At 47.1% G+C, this 16,260-nt stretch overlaps 1 protein-coding gene across 13 annotated transcripts in view; it reads right to left on the reverse strand.

Moving 5' to 3' along the window:
* Positions 1–16,260, reverse strand: part of RAD52 (RAD52 homolog, DNA repair protein) — a 94,250-nt gene that overhangs the window by 4,341 nt on the left and 73,649 nt on the right. For 6 of the 13 annotated variants that reach the window (XR_012419856.1, XR_012419855.1, XM_065525168.2 and 3 more), the window contains 7 exons: positions 14,753–14,854; positions 13,570–13,663; positions 13,345–13,412; positions 10,671–10,789; positions 8,993–9,068; positions 1,136–1,317; positions 842–981 (listed from right to left, as the gene is read on the reverse strand). Coding sequence is in view for 5 of the 13 variants with exons in the window: in XM_065525168.2 (XP_065381240.1) it covers positions 842–981; positions 1,136–1,317; positions 8,993–9,068; positions 10,671–10,789; positions 13,345–13,412; positions 13,570–13,663; positions 14,753–14,854 (781 nt within the window). In the remaining 8 variants the exon portion in view is untranslated. Of the gene's footprint in view, positions 1–841; positions 982–1,135; positions 1,906–7,660; positions 7,793–8,992; positions 9,069–10,670; positions 10,790–13,344; positions 13,413–13,569; positions 13,664–14,752; positions 14,855–15,157; positions 15,393–16,260 lie in introns of all 13 variants that reach the window. The other 7 variants (XR_012419858.1, XR_012419860.1, XR_012419859.1 and 4 more) reach the window with 6 other exon arrangements.

Below are 16,260 nucleotides of genomic sequence, written 5' to 3' on the forward strand. Positions count from 1 at the left end.
GTTTCCACTCTGAGTAAGGATTACCTGCCCCTGGACGGGCAGGAGAGAACAGGAGGGGAGACAGAGAAGGAAGAGAGGAAGGCGTCTGTATCACTGTTCCCACTGAACCTGGACTCCGAAATAAACTAAAGTTGATAGATAAACCATCTGCCAAAGGTTCCCGTTATTCTCAACCCCAATTCTGCCTTGTATTTGAAGACATCTCAGAAACAAGGCTTTTTTTTTTTTTTTTGAGGCCAGGTCTCCTCCACTGTGTCGCCCAGACTGGAGTGCAGTGGCACGATCCTGGCTCACTGCAACCTCTGCCTTCTGGATTCAAGCAATTCTCCTGCCTCAGCCTCCCGAGTAGGGGGGACCACAGGCATGCGCCACCACACCTGGCTAATTTTTATGTATTTTTGGTAGAGATGGGGTTTCGCCATGATGGCCAGGCTGGTGTCAAACTCCTGACCTCAAGTGATCCGCCCACCTTGGCCTCCCAAAGTGCTGGGATTACAGATGTGAGCAACCCCGGCCAAGGCTTTCTAATGTAGAGATGGCCAAAGTATGTGAAGCAAAAAAAAGTTATTTACCCTGAAATTTCTAATTCTAGAAGATTTTATCAATGCCCATTTAGTTCCATGGGGGAAAAAAAAAATCACTGTCTTTAGAAATGGGAAAATGTATGGCAGAGTTAAATATCTGAATTTCCTGGGCTCCTCTCTCCTGCGTGTGGCATGAGAGAAGTCCCAGCGAGGCCTGGTTTGGAGCCGGCCACAGGTTACTGGCAGAGAATCAGGCGACCTGCGGCCAGACTTCCTCCTGCAGGCACCTCCCAGGGCTCTGCTCCCCCCTCACACACCCTCACTCTTCTCAGCGGACGGCCTGGAGACGTGAACGTGCTGCTTCTCCATCCGCTCCCGGAACTGCTGCTGCAGCTGCTTTTGCCGGAGCTTCCGCTGGTACGTGGCCTCGCTCTCCACGGTGGATGAAGTCAGGCCTCTGCGTGAGAGACCAACGGTGAGAGGAGCCCCGAGTCACAGCCATGGCTCCTGGGAGCACGCACACGGCTGGCTGGCTCTGAAGGAGGAGGTGGAGGCCGCCCCAATGACACAGGAAGGGGCCGAGAGGAAAGAAGGGGCCTTGGGCCGCATACCGGGAGCTGCAGTCCTTGTCGCCCTGTATCACAACACGGCTTGGTCTGGAAGGGGAGGTCACCTCCTGTAGTTGTGGGTGTCCCAGGGCCATGTTCGGTCGGCAGCTGTTATATCTTGCCTCTTCCACAGATGGTTCAAAATCTTGTCTCTTCGCTTCAGTTAAATCCACTTCAAGAGGCAACTAGTAAGGAAAGAAAGAGGAGAAAAAAAATTCCTTCAACGGGCTCTTGGCCTCCGCTGCTTCTCCCTGACTCACAGGTATAGATCGCATTTGATATCCTCCATCCACTGCGCCTTCTAGGTCCTGCTGAGGCAAAGGATCTACAACTTCCAAGTAGTACTACGAGAAGGAGAAGCCAAACAATTTCATGTTTTATTTATACCCTTCTGTGTTAGTGAAGTTTTGATAAAAAGGAATCCTTCTTTGGTTTTGCCTTAGGGCAGATGTTCTGTAAAATCGAACTGGAATCTTTCCTCGGCAGCTGGGTCTGTCTGTGCTGCCTCCTTGTCCTTGTTCCACGGAAGTGAGCGCACATGGTTCTGCGGAGGTCTGCAGCGTCTCACCCCTTTCTGCCGGGGCCACCCCTGGAAAGAGCACTTGTCACTGAGGCAGCCTCGGGTACGCTGTGGCATCACGAAGGACCCTTCAGACAACAGAGGGAAGAACACCCGGGAGGCACGGACGTCGGCTGCCAGCCAAGGCTGCAAGGAATCTTCCAGGACGGGGCTGGTCCTGCATCTCATCAACATGAGAACGGACACTCCTGTGCTGCGGGGCACAGGGCAAACGATTTCATTTCCACACTGATTCCTACAGAAATCCAGAATACTTTTACTTGGGAAAACATCTCTCAATTCATCAAACTGATGCTGATGGAATAATTATTTGAATATGAGGGATTAAGATGATTACATTTGACCTGAAAATGAAAATTATAGTGTAGATTTCATATCTACATTGAAAGATAAATGAGTAGTTTAAAAAGAAATGAGCTTTGGCCAGGCACGGTGGCTCATGCCTGTAATCCCAGCACTTTGGCAAGCCAAGGCAGATCACTCGAGTCCAGGAGTTCAAGACCAGCCTGGCCAACACGGCAAAAATACAAAAATACAAAAAAAAATTGAAGGAGCTCCTGGATAACAGCCCGTCTCTACTAAAAATACAAAAAATTAAAAAATAAAAAAATTAGCTGGGCACGGTGGCACACACCAGCGACTCGGGAGGCTGAGCAGGAGAATCGCCTGAACCCGGGAGGCAGAGCTTGCAGCGAGCTGAGATCGCACCACTGCACTCCAGCCTGGGCGATGGATAAGACTGTCTCAAAAAAAAGAAATGAGCTTTGAAAACTCTTTTGAAAGACTGTCAATACCAAGTGCTGTCAAAGATACAGAACAACTGGAACTTACATAAGGCCATGTGGGGTGTGAATGAACACAGCCACACAGGAACATGGGAAGAACCTGCTAAAACTAAACATGTACCTATCTTCTCACCCAATGATTCCCAACAAAAAATGAGCGTGAATGTACAGCAGAAGAATGCCAACAGCAGCTCCATTCACAACATCCAAAGCTACACAGACCAAAATGTCTACTAGGAAAGGACTAGAAAAGTAAATTGCCACATACTCATGCAAAAGAAAACGATACAGCAATGCAACTGCTGCACGCACCATGAACGAACCTCACAACCATGCTGAATTCAAGTAAGATACAAAGAGTTCAAACTGTAGGATTGCAAAAAAGTACATAACAATAAAAACAAATTTGTGGCTTTGTTTTTTTTTTGTTTGTTTTTGAGAGAGGGTCTCGCTCTGTGGCCCAGGCTGGAGTGCAGTGGCGTAGTCACAGCTCACTGCAGCCTGGGCCTCCTAGGCTCAAATGATTCTCCCAGCTCAGCCTTCCAAGTAGCTGGGACCACCAGGCCCAGCTAATTTTTATTTTTATTTTGTAGAGACAGGGTCCCACTATGTTGTCCTGGCTGGTCTCCAACTCCTGGGCTCAAGCCATCCTTCCTCCTCAGCCTCTCCAAGTGCTGGGATTACAGGAGTGAGTCGCCACGCCCGCCCATCTGTGTTGTTAAAAGTGGTTTGCTCAGTAGTGAGAAGGAGGGCAGGGGATGGCAATGACTGCAAGGAACACGGCTGGGCCTTCTAGGTACTGGCAGTGTCCTATCTTGATTCAGATGTTGGCTATGTGGATATGTTTGGTTTGAAAATTCATCAAGCACAGCATGGATGATACGTGCACTTGTCTACATGTCTACATGTTCTTTTTAATATTTTGGTCAATTTTCTTAAAATATAAACTGTACAATTCCACTTACAGTACAATTCCATTTGTGAACTTTACATACATAAAGTTCAAAAACAGGAAAAAATCTATGAAAGTCAGAATAGAAGACAGGACAGTAGTTACTTTTGAAAAAAAGAAAGCAAGGCAGTGACTAGAAGAAGGCAAAATGGGGCTTCAGGGCTGCTGGTAAAGCTCTGTTTCCCTATCCAGGAGGTGAATAGCTGTGCTCACTTATGAAATGGTGGCTCATGCCTGTAATCCCAACACTTTGGGAAGCTGAGGCAGGTGGATCACTTGAGGTCAGGAGTTCGAGATCACCTTGGCCACCATGGTGAAACCCCATTTCTACTAAAACTACAAAAATTAGCCAGGCATGGTGGTGGGCGCCTATAATCCCAGTTACTTGGAGGCTAAGGCTGGAGAATGGTTTGAACCCACGAGGCAGAGGTTGCCGTGATTGCACTCCAGCCTCAGTGACAAGAGTGAAACTCTGTCTCAACGAAAAAAAAAAAAAAGAGAAATTTGGGGCCAGGCTCAGTGGCTTATACCTGTAATCCCAGCACTTTGGGAGGACAAGGCAGGTGGATTGATCACTTGAGCCCAGGAGTTTGAGACCAGCCTGGCCAACACAGCAAAACACTGCTCTACTAAAAATACAAAACATTAGTTGGGCACGTGGCGGGTGCCTGTAGTCCAGCTACTCAGGAGGCTGAGGCACGAGAATCACTTGAACCTGGGAGGCAGAGGTTGCCGTGAGCCAAGATACCACCACCACACTCTAGCCTGGGCGACAGAGCAAGGCTCTGTCTAGAACAAATAAATAAATACATAATTAGGGCTGGGTGCGGTGGCTCACGCCTGTAATCCCATCACCTTGGGAGGCCGAGGTGGGCAGATCACCTGAGGTCCGGAGTTTGAGATCAGCCTGACCAACTTGGTGAAACTCTGTCTCTACAAAATAGAAAAAATTAGCTGGGCACGGTGGCACACACCTGTAGCCCCAGTTAGTTGGGAGGCTGAGGTAGAAGAATTGCCTGAACCTGGGAGGCAGAGATTGCAGTGAGCTGAGATCACACAATTGCACTGCAGCCTGGGCAACCGGAAGTCTCAAAAAAAAGAAAAGAAAAATTAGCCGGGCATGGTAGCACACGCCTGTAGTTCCAGCTACTCGGGAGGCTGAGGCAGGAGAACTGCTTCAACCCGGGAGGCAGAGGTTGCAGTGAGCCAAGATCACACCACTGCACTCCAGCCTGGGCAGCAGAGCAAGACTCTGTCTCAAAAAACAAAAAACTGTTATAAGAGAAGAGGATATTATATAATGATAAGAATGTCAGCCGGGCGCAGTGGCTCACGCCTATAATCCCAGCACTTTGGGAGGCCAAGGCGGGCAGATCACAAGGTCAGGAGATCGAGACCATCCTGGCTAACACGGTGAAACCCCGTCTCTACTAAAAATATACAAAATTAGCAGGGCATGGTGGTGGGCGCCTGTAGTCCCAGCTACTCAGGAGGCTGAGGCGGGAGAATGGCGTGAACCCGGGAGGCGGAGCTTGCAGTGAGCCGAGATTGCACCGCTGCACTCCAGCCTGGGCGACAGAGCCAGACTCCATCTCAAAAAAAAAAAAAAAAAGAATGTCAATTCACCAAGAAGATATAACAATTATAAATATTTATGCACCAAACACCAGAGGTCCTAAATATATGAAGCAAACTTTGATAGGATTGTAAGGTGAAATAAAAGCAACACCATAATAGCAGGAGACTTCACTAGCCAACTTTCAATAATGGATAAAACAACCAAACAAAAGATGAATAAGGCAATAGAGTACTTGAACAATACTATAGGCCAACTGGACCTAACAGTCATATATATAACATTCCACCCACCAACAGCAGAAAATACATTCTTTGCAAGCACACATGCAACATTCTCTAAGACAGACCACATGTCAGGCCACAAAAACCAGTCCTAACAAATTCAAGATGGAAATCATATAAAGTATCTTTTCAGTCACAACGGAATCAAACTAGAAATCAACAGCAAAAAGAGAACTGGAAAATCCACGAATCAGCAGAAATTAACCACCACACTTAAAGTCAAAGGAAATGTAACAAGGAAACTTAGAAGAATTCCTTGAGACAAATGCATACCACAACACAACACAACACACCAAAAGCATACAACACAACATACCAAACTTCTGGGGTGCAGTGAAAAGTCTTAAGAGGGAAGTTACGCACACATTTTTCAAAAAAAAGGAGATCTCAAATCTACGTTATACCTCAAAGAACTAGAAAAAAAAGCTATACCCAAAGTTAGCAGAAGAAAGGAAATTCTAAAAGGATGAGAGCAGACATCAGTGAAAGAGAGAGTACAAAAACAATACGAAAAAGCTCCATAAAAATCGGAGTCAGGCCACATGTGGCTGCTCACGCCTGTTATCCCAGCATTTGGGAGGCAGAAGCAGGTGGATCACTTGAGGCCAGGGGTTTGAGACCAGCCTGGGCAACACGGTAAAATTTTTTGTATTCTCCGCCTGGCATGGTGGCGGGCGCCTATAGTCCCAGCTACTTGGGAAGGCTGAGACAGTAAAATTATTTGAACCCAGAGGCGGAGGTTGTGGTGGGCCAAGATTGTGCCACTGTACTCCAGCCTGGGCAACAGAGTGAGACTCCGTCTCAAAAAAGAAAATATGATCAACATCACTAATCATCAGGGGTATGCAACTCATAATCACAATAAAATATCACACCCATTAGGATGGCTACTCAAAAAAAAAAGCCAAAAACTCAGAAAATAACACGTGCTGGTTAGGGTTTAGAAAAACCTGAACTCATGTGCACTGCTGGTGGAATTGTCAAATGAGGCAACTGCTATGAAAATCGGTATGGCAGCTCCTCAAAAACTGAAAAATAGGATTACATACGACCAGCAATCCCCTTCAGAATATGTCTAAAAGAATTGAAAACAGGATCTCAAAGAGGGTTACACACCCACATTCACAGCAGCATTATTCACAATAGCCAAGAGGTTGAAAGTAACCCAAATGTCCCTCGACAAATGAACAAACTGTGGTCTGTACGATGGAATAGTCAGCCCTAAAAAGAAGGGAATTCTGATACACGGATGCATTAATGCTAAGTGAAATAAGCCAGTCACAAAAAGACAAACATTATGCGATTCCATTTATATGAGGTATCCAGAGTAGATAAATTCATAGAAACAGGAAACAGACACATACACCTATAATCTCAGCACTGAAGGAGGCTGAGTGGGAGGATCGCTTGCGGCCAGGAGTTTGAGACTAGCCAGGGAAATAGCAAAACTCCACGTCCACAAAATAAATTTATTTTATTTTTATTTTATTATTATTATTTTGAGACAGAATCTCACTCTGTCTCCCAGGCTGGAGTACAGTGGCACGATCTCGGCTCACTGCAGCTTCCACCTCCCAGATTCAAGCAATTCTCATGCCCCAGCCTCTGGAAGACCTGGGATTACAGGCAGGCTGACCACCATGCCCAGCTAATTTTTGTATTTTTTCTTTTTTTTTTTTCTTTTGAGATGGAGTCTCACTGTGTTGCCCAGGCTGGAGTGCAGTGGCACAATCTCAGCTCACCACAACCTCCACCTCCCGGGCTCACACCATTCTCCTGCCTCAGCCTCCTGAGTAGCTGGGACTACAGGCATCCGCCACCGCGCCCGGCTAATTTTTTGTATTTTTAGTAGAGACGGGGTTTCACTGTATTGGCCAGGATGGTCTCGACCTCCTGACCTCGTGATCTGCCCGCCTCGGCCTCCCAAAGTGCTGGGATTACAGGCGTGAGCCACTGCGCCCGGCCGTATTTTTTAGTAGAGACAGGGTTTCACCATTTGGCCAGGCTGGTCTCGAACTCCTGGGCTCAAGGGATCTGACCACCTCGGCCTCCCAAAGTGTGGGATGACAGGCAGGAGCCACAGCGCCCAGCCTAATTTCTTATAAAAGAAAAAAAAAAAAAAATCAAGACCAGCCTCGGCAACACAGTAAGAGCTCATCACTTAAAAAAAAAAAGTTAATCAGCTGCGTCCAGGTGCAGTGGCCCATGCTGTAATCCCAGCGCTTTGGGAGGCCGAGGCAGGAGGATCACATGAGCCCAGTAGTTCAAGACCAGCCCAGAGAAATTGTGTCTCTACAAAAAAACATAGTAATTGTTTAAAAAATAAAGCAGCTAGGTGTGGTGCCACATACCTGTAGTCCACGCCACTTGAGAGGCTGAGGCAGGAGGATCCAGGAGGATCCCTTGGGCCCAGGAGTTCAAGGATGCAGTGAATTAGGATTGCACTCCTGCATTCCAGCCTGGGTGACAGAGCAAGACCTCATCTTTCATAAAATAAAAAAAAAAAAAAAAAGAAAGTGGAAGTAGTTACAAGCGTCTGGGAATAGGGGGAAATGTGCAGTTCTTGTTTTATGCGTATAGAGTCTTAGTTCTGCAGATCAATTTCACAACAATGTGAATACACTTAACACTACTCAACCATACACTAAAAATAGTTAACATGTGATGTGTTTTACTACAATTTAAAAAAAGAAAAGGCCGGGTGCAGTGGCTCACGCCTGTCATCCCAGAACTTTGGGAGGCCCAGGCAGGCGGATCACTTGAGGTCAGAAGTTCAAGACCAGCCTGGTCAACAGGGAGAAACCCCATCTACTAAAAATACAAAAATTAGCCGGGCGTGGTGGCAGGCGCCTGTAGTCCCAACTGCTCGGGAGGCTGAGGCAGGAGAATGGTGTGAACCCAGGAGGTGGAGCTTGCAGTGAGCCGAGATTGCACCACTGCACTCCAGCCTGGGCAACAGAGCGAGACTCCGTCTCAAAAAAAAAAAAAAAAAATGCCTAACAAAATATTAGCAAACTGAATCCAATCATGTTTACAAATGATTGTTTAAAGGAGTTTGTACAGATGCCCAGAGACACACACCTTGTGGGGCTCCGTGAGGAAAAGAATCCCTCAGGCACAGGATGGAAATGCTGCCGTGGGGGGTGACATGGCAGGGACCTCGGAGCACAGATGAGGCAGGAGGAACACTCCAGAAGCTACTCATCGCAAGTCAGGTGTGACTCAGGGCTGCCCGGCCACAGACCCCATTCTCCAAAGGCAAATGCTCAGATCACGTGACAGGTACTGACAGAAATAATGGACGTCTAAATCTTAATGACACGAGAACTAAGGAAAACAATGAAGGCTCAGCGGCGAGGCTGGGAGTGTGTGGGAAGGAGAGCGGTGCTGCAGAGGGCTGTGTGCTCGCTCTGAGGCTTCAGACTACCCCCAGCCACAGTTCTCTACCTACACATCACACAAATGCTCCAGATCTCACGTTCCTGTCAAATGATGTGATTTTTAAAAAAGTAAACTGTTGTGATTAGTTCCTGCTAGCTCTAACATTCGAAATCTGAAATAAACATTCCAGACCCTCTGACCAGCTGAGTCCTCACTTCTCCTCGCATCCTCCAAGCACTCAACTCACGACACAGAGGAGTTTGCTGCGTGATCCGCACTGCACCCATCCATGTCTGACGTACCTGGCGTGGAAGCTTATTTAGTGATCTCAGGTAGTCTTTGTCCAGAACACAGTTTCCAAGCGCATTTCCAAAACTCCTAAGGGCAAGAGGGAAAAAAAGTGAACCAGGGTTAAGAATTGTTACACGTGAATATCAGAGAACAGACGTACAACTTTGTACAGGTGGCTTCTCAGGTGCAGCGGAGAAAACGGACCCCACCATGTGTTCCCCGTTGACGTCGGGTAAGCATCCGGCACGTTCCCGCACTGTTAGCTTCTGAGAATACCGCAGTGAGGACAAGACACAAACCCCTGCCCTCACAGAGACAACGAGCATGAGAAGACTGAGGCACCATTCACAAAACCCAGCAGCCACCCCCCATACCGAGAACAAACTGCAGAGCGTTTTCCTTTTTTTTTTCCAAAGAATGCTCCAATTTCCCAGCGGGAGGAGGCGACACACACTTGGGGACTGGGGCTCAAGGGCACAACCTTCCATGAGCAAAGTTCTTAACTTGGGGTCTGCGGACTCCCCCACAGAATTCACAGGTTTTTCGGGTTCAATTCACTTCAATTCTCAAAGACACGGATATGGTTTCGTGGTTATTCCCTCCCAATTCCGTGCTGGAGCGCGGCCTCCCACGCCGGAGGCGCGGCCTGGTGGGAAGCACTGGATCCTGGGGCTGGATTCCTCACCGACAGCTTAGTGCCACCCCCTTGGTGTTGAGTGACTTCTCACTCAGTTCACGAGAGATCTGGTGGTTGGAGTGTGGGGCTGGGCATGACGGCTCATGCCTGTAATCCTGGCACTTTGGGAGGCACAAGGCAGGAGGATGACTTGAGTCCAGGAGTTTCAGACTGGCCTAGGCAACATAGGGAGCCCCTGTCTCTACAAAAAAAAAATTTTTTTTTAATTAACTGGGGGTGGTGTCATGTGCCTGCGATCGGAGCTACTCGGGAGGCTGAAGCAGGAAGATCACTTCGCCCGGGAGTTCAAGGTTGCAGTGAGCAACGATGGCACCACTGCACCCCAGCCTGTGCATCACAGCAAGATCCTGCCTCAAAAAATGAAAAACAACCATAAAATAAATAAATAAGCCTGGGACCTCTTCCCTGTCTCTCTTGCTCCCTCTCTCCATGTTCCCTCTTCGCCTTCTGCGGTAATTAGAAGTTTCCTGAGGCCTCCCCAGAGCGGATGCTGGCGCCAGGCTTCCAGTCCAGTCCACACAACCATAGCCAATCAAACCTCCTTTATTTATAAGTCACCCAGCCTCTGGTATTCCTGCATAGCAACATAAATGGACGAACGCAGACACCCGCGTGACTGTGTAACTAAGTCAACTCTGCTACTGTGCATAGCGGAGGGCTGCTGAGGCGCACGGAGAGGACGACGGTGCTGTCTGTGCACTCGCGTAGGAGGGGGAAGGTGTCCGGCACACATTACTGGGTGTGCGGAGAAGAGAGAACACAGGATTCTACCACTTATTCCCGCAAGGGAAGCCTGAAACAGAAACACTGAAAACATACTAACGGAAGCGGGAAAACAGGCAGACAGGAGCCGGGGCAGCGGTGAGACTTATCTTCCACGTTGCTTAGATTTTTGAACCACGTGGCTGTATTACCTCTTCCAAAAACCACCGAAACCTGCTCTGCAGCAAGCGCTGGAATGACGCAGGTGAGACTCCCAGCCCCGCACTCACCTGAGGGCTCGCTTCAGCCCATCTGTCACCGCCTCCTTCCTTGCCTTCTCCAGAGATAAGGCCTTGGACTTGAGGCCCTCACTAACACCGTAACCAACATCTTCGTGATAGGAACCATCCTGGGGGCAGAAAAGGAGTTCAAACTCAAACACGAGAGCGGCAGGCGCGCCACAACTCCCCCTTTCCTCAAGCAGCAGAGCTCAAAGCAGGAATCTCCCGCCTGGCAGCCTTGCCACAGGGGTGCGGGCAGAAGTCTGGGTGAGAATCCACTGCCAGTGCTGCTTCCTAGACCTGGTCTGCCTGGACATGTGCCTGTGGTCACGGTGGCAGGACGATCCTCCCTTCCCACCTTCCCTCTGACACACAAAGGGCACATTAGAAACCCACCCCAAATCCTATCAGTGCGCATTGCCCTAAGGTAAAAAACCTCTGGAACGGCCAGGCGGGGCGCGGTGGCTCACGCCTGTAATCCCAGCCCTGTGGAGGCCGAGGCAGGTGGATCGCTTGAGGTCAGGAGTTCAAGACCAGCCTGGTCAACATGGTGAAACCCCGTCTCTACTAAAAATACAAAAATTAGCCCGGTGTGGTGGCGGGCACCTGTAATCCCAGCTACTCAGGAGGCTGAGGCAGGAGAATTACTTGAACCCAGGAGACAGAGGTTGCAGTGAGCCGAGATCGTGCCACTGCACTCCAGCCTGGGCGACAGAGTAAGACTCTGTCTCAAAAAAAAAAAAAACCTCTGGGATATCAAAAAAAGGGATAATTTGAATATTGGATCTAATGGTCTCTAAGGATTGGAGAGCAAATCCCTTTGGAAGTCAGGTGGCATCCAGCTCCTGCCTTTCACCAAAAGTGAAGGTGAACTTGAGCACATCATTCGCTGATTGAGAATCAAATACAGTGTTTGATGATAGCACTCAGTGATTTTTAAAAAAATAACTCAAAAAGCACTCAAATAAATGAGTGACACTATAACAAAACTCTTTCCATTCTCAGCTACTCACTCATAGACACAAGGTTTTCTAGTACTATTTAGAAAAATAAGTCAGGATAGAACTAATGCTGAATTGTTCATTCAAGAAATAAGCAGGCTGGGCGCGGTGGTTCACGCCTGTAATCCCAGCACTCTGGGAGGCTGAGGTGGGCGGATCACCTGAGGCCGTGAGTCCAAGACCAGCCTGACCAACATGGAGAAACCCGTCTCTACTAAAATCACACACACAAAATTAGGCAGGCACGTGGCGGACGCCTGTACTCCCAGCTACTCGTGAGGCTGAGGCAGGAGAATTGCTTGAACCCGGGAGGTGGAGGTGGCGGTGAGCAGAGATCAAGCCATTACACTCTAGCCTGGGCAACAAGAGTGAAACTCTGTCTCAAAAAAAAAAAAAGAAGTAAGTAATATTCGATTATGGCTATATGGATATATAAACTGAAAAAAACAGTGCTATCCATCTCATTAAGATATTCATTTTCCATAAATTTTATATTTTATATTTTAAATTTTTTATTTTTGTGGCAAGATTTCAAATCTTTAATTTTTCTAAGTTATCAAAATTTTGCTATATTTATGTTTTCTCTTCACCATAAATACAATTGTCTGGTCAACTGTGTGTTAACAGTAGCTATAATACAACTAAATCCAAAAGAAATCTCTTAATATTTAGAGCCTTAAGTGCACCGAAAATTTACCAAAAATTTTTATTTTTATACACATGCAAAGGCAGAGAAGCATAATGAGGCTATCAATAAAACTTTTCTTTTTTTTCACCCAGGAGTTCAGTGGCACAATCACAGCTCATCACAGCCTCGACTTCCCAGGCTCAGGTGATCCTCCTACCTCCGCCTCCTGAGGAGCTAGGACTACAAGCGTGCGCCACCACGCCCAGCTAATTTTTTGTATTTTTAGGAGAGACGGGCTTTCACCATGTTGCCCAGACTGGTCTCAGATCCCCAGGCTCAAGCAATCCTTCCACCTGAGCCTCCCAAAGTCTGAGATTACAGGAATGAGCCACCTCGCCCAGCCAAACTTTCAACCATAAATATGTATTAGGATAAAAACCAGTAGGGAAACAGAAAGGAAATGTAAGTTCAGATAAAGAAAGAACCATGTAAAATTTCTAAGATTTAAAAAAAGCCTGTTCATTGTATTTCTTCAAATAAACGACAGATCTAACCCTCTATAGCATTTAGAGTCCACTGGAATATTTAACAAAGATCTAACAGATTTACGGTAAGTCCTCACTTAACATCTTAAATAACTGTAACTTTAAGCAAAACAACTTCTTAACAAAACCCAATTTTTGTTTTTATCTGTAACAAAAGGACCTGCTTTGCCTAAAGTTGAGTTTCCAAAAACTTATCAGTGATGGTAAAATTATTGTATTTTAGAATGTCAGATTTTACCATATGCCAAAAAATACACCCTTTGCAACAATTTTTATATGTGGTGAAAACTTTTAAGTGTCAACTTGAAAATGTGCAAGAGAACACTTTTTCCATTCTTTTAGGGAGACAGGAGCAACAGTATTTGAATTCCACCATTCTGGGGAACACTGGCTGAGACACAACTCTGCAGCCTGGGTCCCTGTCCAGCTACCCACCTCCCTACCGGCTCACCTTCTCCTACCACCCACTGATCCCTCCGCGCAGGTCTACTCCACTCCATCCTCCTCACCTTCAACTGGACCCTCACAAACGCACAGACTCCCACGTAGAACTTGCCATTGTTGAGGTCAACAAAATCTAGGAGTGGGAAAGAGAGCAAGTTGAAGAGGACACTCATCGCTGTGCCACAGCCATTCTTCCTGCTGGCACTGAGTCCACCTACCTCACCTCCTCACTCACAGCACCCTTTCACCAGGGCTGGACAGTGCACAAGTCCCCACTGCTGCACACTCACCCACATTCTGCTGTGTGACGGAGTGTGCCCAGCCATTGTAACCAAACATCTCATTGGCCAGATTAATTACTCGATGACCCTCAATGTAACACACCTAGAAAAAAAGTTTTTAAGGAAAAGCTGTGTTAATTCCTTACCACACTTAAATGTGAATCAAAATTTACATAATTTATTCCTCATCTACTTTTTTGGATAAACTGCCCTTAAACATTCTACTCGGGAGGCTGAGGTGGGAGGATCGCTTGAGCCCAGGAGCTCAAGGCTGCAGTGAGCTATGATCATGCCACTGCACTCCAGCCTAAGCGACACAGTGCGACCCAGTCTCTCAAAAAAAATTATTTTTCAAGAAAATTCTCAATGAATTTATTTCAAAAATCTTCTAGATGGTGCCTGCGAGAACTAACGGTCTGTCGGGAGGAGGAACTCACCCAGCAGTTGCTAAAATTCAGTTTGCAAAAAGTATAAATCTCGGTTTGACATATTTTATGGAAGACCAAAAATATTCACAGAAGTTAAAATTAGAAGCAAATGATACGCAATTACTATGTGTCAATCATAAGTTCTTTAAAAAGCGTTTAATTCAAAAAAAAAAAAAAAAAAACAGAAGCAAATGGCAAAAGGAACATTTTTTTTAATGGTGTAAAGGCTGGGCATGGTGGCCCACACCTGTAATCCCAGCACTTTGAGAGGCTGAGGTAGGAGGATCACTTGAGCCTAGCAGTTCGAGACCAGCCTGGGCAACATGGCGAGATGTCGTCTCTACAGAAAATTAAAAAATTAACCAGGCATGGTGGCATGTGCCTGCAGTCCCAGCTAGTCAGGAAGCTGAGGCAGAAGGATCGCTTGAGTCTGGGGGAGGCTGCAGTGAGCCGAGATGACACCACTGGTCAGACTCCAGCCTGGGTGACAGCGAGACCCTGTCTTTAAAAATTAAAAAAAAAAAAATGATGTAAAAAATCCTAAGACGAAATCCTAAGACGGCAGTTACGCAAGTGTCAAGACCATGCCTGGGCCCCTTCAGATGAGAACGAAGTCGGGAACCCATCCCCTCCCAGCGACACTGGGAGGCCTCCAGGAAGTTAACAGGAGCCTTCCGAATCCCTGAGGACCCAGAGAGGGAACTGGCAAGACCATCAGAGTCTGTCTTTGGATGCCTGCTTTCCAGGCACAGGAACTCTCCTACCTTCTGGCCTCCTCCAGCCATGCGGCTGCTTATGTATTCCGGGCCCAGCCTCTGCCTCAGGGCCTTTTGGATGGCCTGGTACTCTTCTGCTGTGTACTGGCACTGCAACCCCAAAAAAGAAAATTCCATTCACACTTCACCATTCCTCACATCACTGAGTCTCCAGCTTTTTCACCTCAGGACCCCTTTACACTCTTAAAAAAAAACCCCAGAACCTTTGTTTCTGTGGGTTATATTTATGCTATTAGAAATGAAAACTGAGAAACTTTTAAGGCATGCATGCCATCAGGCACCACAGCAGTGACGTCGCGTATCACTCACGCAGTCTCTGAACACTCCACCGTTCACCCACGAGAGAATGAGTGTGAAAGAGGCAAACAGTATTATCATGAAGATAAGTCTGACCTTCTGGACTCTGAATCTGGGTCCCAGGATTACATTTTGAGAACTGCTGCCTTAGCTGCTGCTACCATCCTTATAAAAGTTTCTGAAGCTTAGGAAGCGACAGTGTCCTGCCTCCAGAGCTGCAAATGACGCCAGCACAGGAAGCGCGTATGGAAAGGGCACAGGGATAGGAAGACCTGCTTCCATTTGCCCTTTCCAGAGATTGACACCTGCTCCAATGCAACAATCTCCCATCCTGCACAAACGGAAACACACGACTGCTTGCTGATTTGGGTTTTGTCCCCCTTGCCCTATTTGGATGAAACGAATACTCACAACTCTCTGGTAAAAACAAAGATGGAGTTTGGGTGGACAAAGCAAGAAACTTTTCTATGCACACAATGTCCCTACAAGGAATACGACCCCCAGGAACTTTCCATGCCTCCAAAAAAGACAAGGAGCCAGGCGCGGTGGCTCATGCCTGTAATCTCAGCATTTAGGAGGCCGAGGCGGGCGGATCACGAGGTCAGGAGTTCAAGACCACCCTGGCCAACATGGTGAAACCCCATCTCTACTAAAAATACAAAAATTAGCTGGGCATGGTGGCGCATGCCTGTAATCCCAGCTACTTGGGAGGCTGAGGCAGGAGAATTGATTGAATCCAGGGGGTGGAGGCTGCAATGAGCTGAGATCGCACCACTGCACTGCAGCCTGGGTGACAAAGCAAGACTCAGCCTCAAAAAAAAAGAAATAGAACTGGGTGGCATGCATATAGGAGCAATGGGAAATAGGGAGATTTTCACATAGTTTCATTTTGAATTTGATGTTATACAAATGTTATCTACCTCCCCCCAAAAAAAATTTAAATCTAAATCTAATCCCCAGTACTATCAGTCTTTTGATAGCTAACGTTCCAAAATGCCCTCCAGAGTTCACAAAAGACCCCCAAAAAACGAATCTAAAGGAAAAACCAGTAACAACAAATAGCTCCCACATGTACTATGTAAACGTACTATGTGCTACCCACACATGTACTATGTAAACGTACTGTGTGCTACCCACACATGTACTATGTAAACGTACTGTGTGCTACCCACGCATGTACTATGTAAACGTACTGTGTG

This window comes from Macaca fascicularis, chromosome 11, assembly GCF_037993035.2.
Source record: "Macaca fascicularis isolate 582-1 chromosome 11, T2T-MFA8v1.1".
NCBI lineage: Eukaryota > Metazoa > Chordata > Mammalia > Primates > Cercopithecidae > Macaca > Macaca fascicularis.